The sequence below is a fragment of the Bison bison genome, unplaced genomic scaffold, assembly GCF_000754665.1.
Source record: "Bison bison bison isolate TAMUID 2011002044 unplaced genomic scaffold, Bison_UMD1.0 scf7180017864212, whole genome shotgun sequence".
In the NCBI taxonomy this organism is placed as follows: Eukaryota; Metazoa; Chordata; class Mammalia; order Artiodactyla; family Bovidae; genus Bison; species Bison bison.
In genome coordinates, this window is record NW_011494784.1 from 140,816 (window position 1) to 151,672 (window position 10,857).

At 37.2% G+C, this 10,857-nt stretch overlaps 1 protein-coding gene across 1 annotated transcript in view; it reads left to right on the plus strand.

Annotated features, from left to right (window-relative positions):
• The window catches only part of TMC1 (transmembrane channel-like 1), a 137,340-nt gene that overhangs the window by 37,079 nt on the left and 89,404 nt on the right, over window positions 1-10,857 (plus strand). Inside the window, exon 4 of the mRNA XM_010844885.1 lies at window positions 1,940-2,068. Within this exon, the coding sequence (XP_010843187.1) occupies window positions 1,940-2,068 (129 nt within the window). The remainder of the gene's footprint in view (window positions 1-1,939; window positions 2,069-10,857) is intronic.

Genomic DNA, 10,857 nt, shown 5'->3' on the forward strand with positions numbered 1-10,857 from the left:
TCCAAGGAGTAAGCATCTTTTAATTTCATGGCTGCAATCACCATCTGCAGTGATTTTGGAGCCCAAAAAAATAAAGTCTGACACTGTTTCCACTGTTTCCCCATCTATTTGCCATGAAGTGTTGGAACCAGATGCCATGATCTTCATTTTTCTGAATGTTGAGCTTTAAGCCAAATTTTTAACTCTCCTCTTTCACTTTCATCAAGAGGCTTTTTAGTTCCTCTTCACTTTCTGCCATAAGGGTGGTGTCATCTGCATATCTGAGGTTATTGATATTTCTCCCAGCACTAACTGATTTAGTAGGTACAAATAATCACTAGGCTAATAATAAATAGGTTACTGGAAAGATGAAAACACTAAGCATCATGGTAATAGCAACTATAGGAAGCAAATAGCACACCATGGGCTGGAGGAACAATGGAAAGAGGTTGAAATTAAAACCTAAAAGCATAGAGGAGAGACCCAGGGAGCTGAAACTACTGCAGAGGGGGCGATGCTCAAGTGGTGCTGGTGTCTACAGGGTGAGTGATGAAGCTGGTTCTGCTAATGTTGGAAAAACTGGCAAACCAGTCTCACCTGCAGCTATGGGAAGGCCCTGCAGCTCTTGGGGTGAAAAAGAATTGCTGAAGAGTAAGCATCCCACAAGAGGCAAACGGGAAGCTAAAGGAAAAACCAAGTCCCTTCTTAGTATACTCTATTGGCAGCCAATTATGACAGCAGAATGTTGAGCCAACTGACAAACTAGAAATGTGTCCTACAGAGTCACAGCCACAGAATCACAATATTAAGTCTAAAAGGGTAAATTTGAAGTTAAGTGACCGTGTTGTTGTTGTTCAGTCACTAAGTTATGTCTGACTCTTTGAGACCCCATGGACTGCGGCACGCCAGGCTTCCCTGTCCATCACCAACCCCCAGAGTTTGCTCAATTCATGTCCATTGTATCAGTGATGCTATCTAACTATCTCATCTCCTGTCACCCTTTTCTCCTTTTGCCTTCAGTGTTTCCCAGCATCAGGGTGTTTTCCAGTGAGTTTGGCTCTTCGCGTCAGGTGGCCAAAGTATTGGAGCTTCAGCTTCAGCATTAGTCCTTCCAGTGGATATTCAGGGTGGATTTCCTTTAGGATTGACTGGTTTGATCTCTTTGCAACAATAACTCATAACTGAAACAATCTCTTACCAAAAACATTGTTCTCTACAACAGGGCATCACATTCTTCAATTTATAAACTTTGTCGCTCATGTTTAGATTTTGTTTTCTTTGAGTTTTGGAACCTTTGATATTTTTTGCAATACTAGGAACACAGAAGAGAAAAGATCCATCTCATTTGCTCAGTGAGAAACTAAATTCCTTTGAAGCCCTCTTCAAAGGATTGACTTCTATTAAGTACACTTTGAGTTCAATTTTATCAATTGAAGTTTTGAGCTTAATTAACAGATTAAGTTACCTTAGAGGAATAGATTCCTTTTATTTTTTCCTATTTCAGTTTTTCTCTTTCTCTTGAGACAGGGCTAACAAATTTTTTAAGGGCACTTCAAAGACACTTTCACCTCTAATTTACTATCCTTGTTGAAAAATAAAGTTTTCAAATGAAATGTAGAATTGGAGGGGGAAGATGTACAGGGGAACAAAGAAGAGAAGAAAATATATTAATAGCTTTTTATTTCCATGGATTTTCTGAAAATTTGAGACTATGGACATAAAAAGGTTTCAGGACTTGAGAAAATAAATACTATTTTTTAAAGTTACAGTAATTCCAGAAACCCTGCATCAACATTCATCTGTAAGCTCTAAGGCTTATGAATCTCAGCATTCATTGTATACAACCAAGTTGTTATGCATTAATCAGCTGAGTATCTGATAGCATTCTTTAAGTTTGAAAGTCAAGCAAATCTTAACTTTACTAAAGAAGGTTTTTTTTTTTTCTTCTTTTTTTTTTAAGGGAAGAAGAAGAAGAAATAGATGCAGAGGAATTGGAAAGATTGAAGGCAGAGTTAGATGAGAAAAGACAAATGATCGCTACTGTCAAATGCAAGCCTTGGAAAATGGAGAAGAAAATTGAAGTTCTCAAGTATGATGCCACTTTTCATAATTAGAAACACTTTCCTTGCTACTGATTTCCAAAATTCTCTATTTCCTATACATTATAGATAATACTATATGTAGTACATCATTTATATAAAGCACTCATTATATATAATGTTCATGGCCATATATACATAATTAATGTATCAAATGTTAACATATCATATATGTACATATACACACACACACACACACACACACACACACATATATATATATATCACTAGAGAGGCTGGGATAATGATTATAAAAGAAAACAGCCATAATTAAATTCATTTTTTGGAATCTTACAACCTCTGATCACCTTTAATTATTTGCTCCTTGAACTGAGAATTTCCTTAGTTTAATACATTCATTACTATCTCTCTGAAAAAGATACTACATTTGAATTTTACAAGTTTGTTGAATTGCACACTCTAGTTTCTCTGCAGGGTTCCAGCATCAAATGATATATTCATGTGACAGCTCTTATTAAAGCACAGGGAGGATACTAAGCCAACTGAACAGTAAATGGGATTCCAATTAAGGGTTATGCTAATAGCTATTCCCTGGTAACATGTCAGCAACCCAGTTTCACTCTTATGTTGAGTGTTGATGCACTCAGAGACACATAGATTTATAAACTCCTGATAAAAAAAGTCAAATGATTATCCCTTTCCTGGGACTGCAAGCAGATTTGCCTCTGAGGATCACACTTTATTTCCTTGCCATAGTGGTTGGGGAAGCGGGGCATGAATAAAAAGGACGTGTCTGTGATAACAACCGTGTTTGCATCTCACAGATGTGCTACTGATTGCATTTTCCCCACAGAATCATTTTTATAAACGGTGGTAAATTTCCAAAGCTATCCCTCCACAAGCCTATTTAAATAATAACATTAAATGTTTAGTGTATATATAATAATGTTAAAATTAGGGAAAAATGTTTCTGTCTCGGGTGATGAAAAAAGAACTGAAGCAGCTATCAGGGTAATTCACTACTAATCTTGGCTCTGCAAGAGGCTGTGCATTATTTAAGGAAATAGCTTAAATTTCTGGGACCTCAGTCACCCTGTATCCAAAATAAAACAAGATATTCCAGCTTTACCCTATGGGAAAGGTAACCTAGGTATACCTAAGTGGGAACCTAGGTATCATTTCTAACAGTATTGTTTTGTGGAGTTCCAAAGAGTGGTCTTCCCAGAAAATTTCTGGAACACCACACAGCTGTAGGCTGGGAACTCCCTATGTTTGTGCGTGTACACCAGTCATAAATGAGGTCAAAGACAAGTAGCATTTCTGGTTCTATGAAGCTATTAATGTATATACATGTGCCTGTCCGTGTGTGAGTGTATGTGTGTTAAAATAGTTTTCATTCAATGAAGTGATAGTGATGCTAAATAATAGGTTTAAAAAATATCCTTACTTAGCAAAATAGATGCTTGGCAACCTTATGTTGGTTCCCAAAATATGTCTTAAAATATTGCTGACCATGAAATCCCCAAACCTGAAACCACAGGTAACTGTATGTGGAAAGTTGTAAAATTATATAGTAATAATATTTTGAACTTTCAAAGCGTGGTGTGAAATTGAGTAAAAATGCCAGGAAATATATCCTCCCTTTCCATCTGCATGGAGGTGTAGAAATAGCCCTTGCTCTTCCTTGTCTGCATTTTCCATACAGAGCAGTGGAGAAGGGATGGGCGTCAGGCTTGAGTTTGAATCTCAGATCTCCCATTTAAAGGCTGTGCAAATTTGAATGAACTGTGTAGTCCTCAGGTTTCATATGAAATTTTACTATTTTACAGGGTTACTGGACTCATAAAGTACGTTATTTCATATGAAACACTAATCAGTGTGCCAGAATATTGCACAAAGCTGGGAAACACAACTTGTAATTATCATTGTATCTCAGGACAGACTCAGTGTTGCCTGATTTCCTGCAGTATAACAGGAGCGATGGGGAGGGTATAGGGCTTGGCAGGAATGGGTGGGAGCAGACTTAGCCATAGGCAACCCCAGGAGCCTTGGGGGATGGTGGCACATCGGTATAGCAGTCTGGACAGTCTGGCAGGATGGACAACTGATTTTGATGCTCCAAGAAAGAAAAGAGGGTATCTTTACAGTTCAGCAGAATCTATTGTCAGCCACTTCTACATTTTTCAAAATGTACCCACAAAGTCATCTTGTAGCAGATTCTGGATCCTGGGGCCTTAGACTGGAGTCCAGGGATTTAGCCATTTTTAGACACAGGGAGAGATAAAGATTGGGATGGAAGGAAGGGCAACACCGGTCCTATTACTAGAGCAGAGGTCAAAAATGGGGAGTTTGCAGCTGAATCTAGATTATAAATGGTTTTTATTTAGCCCACATGCTTTTTGTTTCTTTTTCTTTTATTATTATTATTTTAATTATGATTAAATATATGTAACATAAAATTTAACATTTTAATCATTTAATAAAAATAATAATTTTTTTCTTTGTTCTTAAATTTAAAAAGTAAAAGATTTCACATTTTAAAATTCAGATATTCATCTCCTGGATAAGAAGAAAGTGTGGTCCACATTCCTACGTGAAAATAATAACTGAGACTAAGCAATTGCTATCCCCTACTAATAGGGTATTCACTCTTCAGTGTGCACAGTTCCCAAACAATCCACATCACTTATTCATGCTTCTTAGCTGGACCTTATAAGCATTCATTTGTTGCCTCCTACACATGCATCTGGGTAGCAAGTTAGGCATGCTACCAAGACAGTGATTCAGAAAGTTGGGGTGAAAGCCAGACTGCAGAATGGAAGCACAGATTTAGGCCCAGATAAGAAACAACTGTGGCTTCTCACCTGTCAGCAATGCCCATTGTCTTGTGATGATTCTCCATAGCCAGAAATGGCTCCTGCTTTGTGGCTTTGCAGTATTCTGCACAGCTGGTGCCACTGGCCATGATCAGCCTGATTCTCTTGGTTTCAGCCTCTGTGATAAAATTGTTGGTACTACAGTGCCTGACCTATTTCCCTTTGCAGGTTTCTGAATGCTGTATTGAGGTTCTCCCCCAAGGGTCCCAGTTACATACTGGAATCAATACTTCATAGTATTTACATGCAGGTAAAGTTTTCCCTGGAGCTTCCTTGATAGCTCAGAGGTAAAGAATCCGCTTGAGGTGCAGGAGACATGGATGCAGTCCCTGGGTTGGGAAGATACTCTGGAGAAGGAAATGGCAACCGACTCCAGTATTCTTGCCTGGGAAATCTTATGGAGTCACAAAGAGCTGGACATGACTTAGTGACTAAACAACAACAATAAAGTTTTCCCTACCCCAGTGTTATTAAAACATGGGAGCCAGGCGTCTTTCTTCCCACCATTTATTCCTTTCAGAGACTTCAAACTCTGACAGAGTGTCAGTGGATTATGTTATTCCCAGAAGCAGCCTCCAGTCATCACTTCTGGTTAAGTCAATGGAATCCAAGACACTAGGCTCGCTATAACTGGAACAGATATTTTCCTCATGGGTTTGGATCTGTATCTGGGTTCCAAGTCTTCCCATCTGGCTCTGGACTCTGAAAAACTTGTGAAACTTCTAAAACAGATTTTTACAGAGGGTAAGGGTTTTAAGATGTGTCTTAGAGTAAAGCCTCAGGAATGGAGGTTTATGGTTCTGAGGATATATATTGTGGGAGACCCAGGTATAGTTCTCATAAGCCATAATTCATCTTGGGACTCTCAAAAATTTTTGGAGATGGTCTTGTCCATCTCCAAACCCTCATGGTCATCATTGTCAATAACTAATTATTTCTAAATCAAAGAGCTGGAATTCAGATTTTGAATTCAGATCGTGGAGCTCACTGACTTTTTTAATCAAAAACTTTAAAATTTTGTTATTATAATTACCAGGGATATTGAAAGCTTTGAACATAGAGATGACATATTCAAAGTGGTATTTCAAAAGAAACTTAAAATGCAAAGTTATTCCTATTGTACAGATGAGAAAACTTTACAGAGGTAAGGTAGCCTCACACAGCTAATAACTATTAAGGTGAACATTCAAATCCAGTTTTCTTCATCTGCAAAACCTCATAATTTTCCTACTCTCATACTACTTCTCATTTGAACCATGTTTTCCAGCAAAATAAACAGTCTTCCCTAGACACTCTGGTGGCCTTTCTCACTTTGCTTCAGTCTCCTCTCCATTTGTCTGTAGCCTATGCTTCTTCCAACTGAGTTCTATCCCCTTCATGAATTATTGTCTCCCTGTGGTCTTTTCTCTGCCAAATCCTATAGAAAGAGAACTCAGATAGTCTGTCTATTATTCATTTGGCTCTGTTGTTGTGCTGCATTATATCTCATTTTAAAATTGTATATAAATCTATTTTCCTTTAGAATAGATTTTGAACTCCTAAGAATGTGACAGGGGTCTGATAGCTCTTTACTACTTCAGGGTCTAGCCTTGTGCTCTGTACATCATAAGCATTCAATTACTGTCCCCTGAGTATCACTGTTCATGGTGATTTCTTTTGTTGTTGGACACACATTCCCAAAGCAAGAGAATCATTAACATGACTGAGACCTGTTAAAGGCCTAGATAAATGTGTGAGTAAAAGGCAGGAATGTGCTGAAACTTTGATTCATAGTGTTTGCCAATTTCCATGGTGTAAATATCCCCATTATGATTAATTTCAAGCTACTAACAGTTTAAGAACCAGCTCACAAAAGTCCTGAAAATTTAACAGTCAGTGGCTGAGTCAGCTGCAGCACCCCAATGCGGGGGGGATCTAGTGATGCCCTTTGATTAAGCTTATATTAGAGAGATCTTAATCTGGAGCAGTTAAGAGCAGAAGCTAAAGAATAGAACCTATTTATTATGATAGAACATATTTCCTTTATTTAAATTCTAATCAACAATGAAATGTTTAAATTAGGACTACCTGTGAGAAAAAAACATTATTCTATAATTTCTGGACTCTAAAGTTCAAAAGTGCTGTCAACTGATAATAAAAAACAAAAAGTCCCCCGTACAACCCCAAAGTTGCAAGTTATGCTTTATTTGGGGACTTTACCGAGTACTATTGCCTGGGAGACAGCCTCTCAGACAGGTCTGAGGAACTATTCCAAAGAGTTTATGGAGGAGCCAGCATATATAGGAGTTTTTGCTGAAAACAAACAAAAAATGTGGTCAAACATGAGAAGATCACTGCTAATCACAGATAAACAGACATCTCACTTTAATGATTTTAGTGCTTTTTTATGTGTGGGAAGATCCAAGAGTCCAGGCTCACTGAAATTATTCCTTAGATATGCATCTGAACTATCTAGGGTCAGTATTCAGTTTTTCTCCACCTGAAGTTCCCTCAGGGTGCAAAGTTAGGAGATGGCTGCAGTGACTGATGGCTTGATAGCAGGCAGCATTCTTTGTTCACTGAAGTGACAGCAGTTTGTTTGTTTGTTGGCCACCATGCATTAGTAACCTCTTATCCTAGTTATTTTATCTTATCACCATGCTCAATTTCTTTTTTTAACACGTCTAGAGATTTTCAATCTTTCTTTCTTCTTTCCTCCTATTCTGTTCTTTTCAAAATTCATCTTAAAGAGGAAAAGCTTTTATTCAGGAGTATTCAGTTCTTGATTGATTTCAGAAATTGTTTACCTTAGAGTTCACCTGCCACAATTGTCTGTCTCATCATTTTCATGGTCTTAGAAGGAATCTTTCCATATTAAATAAGAACAGTGTCCCCAACAAGTCTTTCTGTCTTGGGATTTAGACTGTTAATATTTGCTGTTTTATTGTGAGTCCTTAGAAAATTATTGTGGTTATTTTAATAATAACCACAAAAAATTTCTAATAATAGTTTGGAATTCTCCCTTGAAGGATATTGAAAGGAACCAAATGAGAAAGTGACTTTTTTTGCTTGGGACTTGTATGTTCTGGAAACTTTCAATTGTTAAAATAGTTCTGAATTATTTGAGAGAAACATACTTTTGTCTACCAAGAATTCTCTTTCTTTATTTGTTTCATGACTCATTGAATTTTTTTTATCCATATTGTACCATTTTACCATGGTTTCCTGGAGATGTTGTGTTCTTCATCTTGGTTTGGCCAGCTTTTCCGGTGGCACATGGACCTGTATCCACGCTCCTGTATCATTTGGAGAGCTGTGAAGGAATTTATGACTGTTCTATCTCAAAATCCTGAGCACACAGGCTAGTTAAATCAGCCTGAAATTCTGCCCATATGGCTGGTGGAAAGGTATTAGTCACCGAAAAAATGGGTTAAAAATGCTAATATTCAAGGATGCATACCAAGATTCTTGGCAATCTTATTTGTTACCTTCCATGAACATCTGCTTATCCAGAATTCAAATAATCCTATAGTTCAAAGAAACAGGGATTTTTAAAATGGCACACTATAAGATAATAATTTAAAATAAATGTTAGCAATAAAGAAGTTCCAAAGTTTTCTTTTAGATAGGTGACATATTGTTATTTTCATCTTCTTAATTGCGTTTCATTGTACACTACTTTCTCACGGTATTATCAGTCAGTGTTTTGTATATGGTAAGACACAATGAGTTAGTTTTTCCAGCTTACCAAAGTAACATAGCCTCCTAAGATTTTTGATAAATAGCAGTTTACCTAACTTGCACTCCTTAGAATTTTAGCTGTAAGTGATAGCTAATTTTCACAACTTGTTCTTAGACTATCTATAATTACATGATCTTCAGAAACTGATTAAAAGGAGAAATTCATCAACTATGACTTAAAAGTATTTCAAATCAGATCAGTCGCTCAGTCGTGTCTGACTCTTTGAGACCCCATGAATCGCAGCATGCCAGGCCTCCCTGTCCATCACCAACTCCCGGAGTTCACTGAGACTCACGTCCATCGACGTGATGCCATCCAGCCATCTCATCCTCTGGCGTTCCCTTCTCCTCCTGCCCCCAATCCCTCCCAGCATCAGAGTCTTTTCCAATGAGTCAACTCTTCGCATGAGGTGGCCAAAGTACTGGAGCTTCAGCTTTAGCATCATTCCTTCCAAAGAAATCCCAGGGCTGATCTCCTTCACAATGGACTGGTTGGATCTCCTTGCAGTCCAAGGGACTCTCAAGAGTCTTCTCCAACACCACAGTTCAAAAGCATCAATTCTTCGGTGCTCAGCCTTCTTCACAGTCCAACTCTCACATCCACACATGACCACAGGAAAAACCATAGCCTTGACTAGACGAACCTTTGTTGGCAAAGTAATGTCTCTGCTAGTATTTAAGAATGCTATTAAATATATTTAATGTAATATATTAACAGTAAAAAGAAAGCAACTGTGCACATGATGAGCACAAAATAAACTTAATTTGAGAAATGTGTCCTTGTTGTTTGGGGAAAATATGATACAGATATCAGATAAGATACTAATTATGAAGACAACCCTTAACTTTATCAGGTTTATAATAAAAGAGAATAACTAAGGCATTTTTGAAAATGTTTTTATCTATATAACCAAGAAATGGCTGGTAGAACAGTACTTCAGGGGACTTAAATAAGCTTATGGCTATAGAACAAAAATGGTTACATTTTGTTAAAATGCATATACTAAAAGTAAATTCGAAGAGCAGTCTATTAGAATATCATAAAAAATAAGATGAGCTGAAGAAAGGAGAATAGTCTTTCATATTCAGTATATTATGTCTAAGATGTCCTGATTTTAGAAAATTTTAAACTAAATATAAATTATTTCTTTCAAATAGTCCTGTTAATTATGCTTTTGTAATATATGTACACACGTGTATGTATATGCTACTGACCATATACATACATATTCACATTCAAATATCTATAAGAGATACGTGATTCTTTGGATGAATTAATTTTTATATTTTAAGCATACTATTATAGTGTTTCTTGGCCAGTGGTTGGTCATATGGGTCAGGAAAGCTTAGAAGGAAGGCTATGGAAAGAGACTGAAATAGTAAGACTCCAAGTCAGCTCAGCAGAAAGATTAATTCACATCGGAATATACTATGCTCTGTGGATGACCTTGCGTAAGTTGTGTTGACAAATGCTCAGGAGAGACCTAGATCTAAGTGTATCTTGTAGCAAGCAATTTACCAGGTAGTCTTCATTATTTGTAGAGTTCACTGAACTGCCATCATTTAAAGTTTCTTGCCCACTCTTGGATCAAAAGACAGAACATACTGTTCTAACAGAAAGCTAAAGCTTTCTAGCATTCCTAAATATCATCACACAAAATTTTGAAAAAAAATATTTCACAATACTTAGAAATGTTGACCAGGGACTAAATATGAACACACAGGTGTTATGCAGAAATATTTTACCAAAACTTTCAAAACAGAATGGTTCCTCTCATTCTGAGGCAGTGCCCTGTGAATCCGTCTGTTTCACAGTGTTCAGAATTCATTAAACATGCTTCATTAGAATGCATATAAACCAACCAAGCGAAATTAGCACAGTCTGTCTACCAATCCCTGAATGTTAGTGTATCTAAGAATACGAGATTATACTTGATATTCATGGTGGAAATGTCTCCTTTGTTGAGGAAATTTCTGCAAATTTATGCCTGAAATGCCTTTCTCTGCCTACTCAAGTCTATCAGCCCTTTAATGTCTTGTTTAGTTCTTATCTCATCTACAATGTCTTCAACAAGCTCTCAAGCCTCCACTAACCTCTCCCTTTTCACTTCAAGGCTGTCTAGTACTGTTGTATAACAGTTCTGTGGGCCTATATCTCATTTTTTCTTAATAGGGTTTAAGCTTCAGGAAGGAATCTCCATGTTTCTTTAGTTTTTTGAACC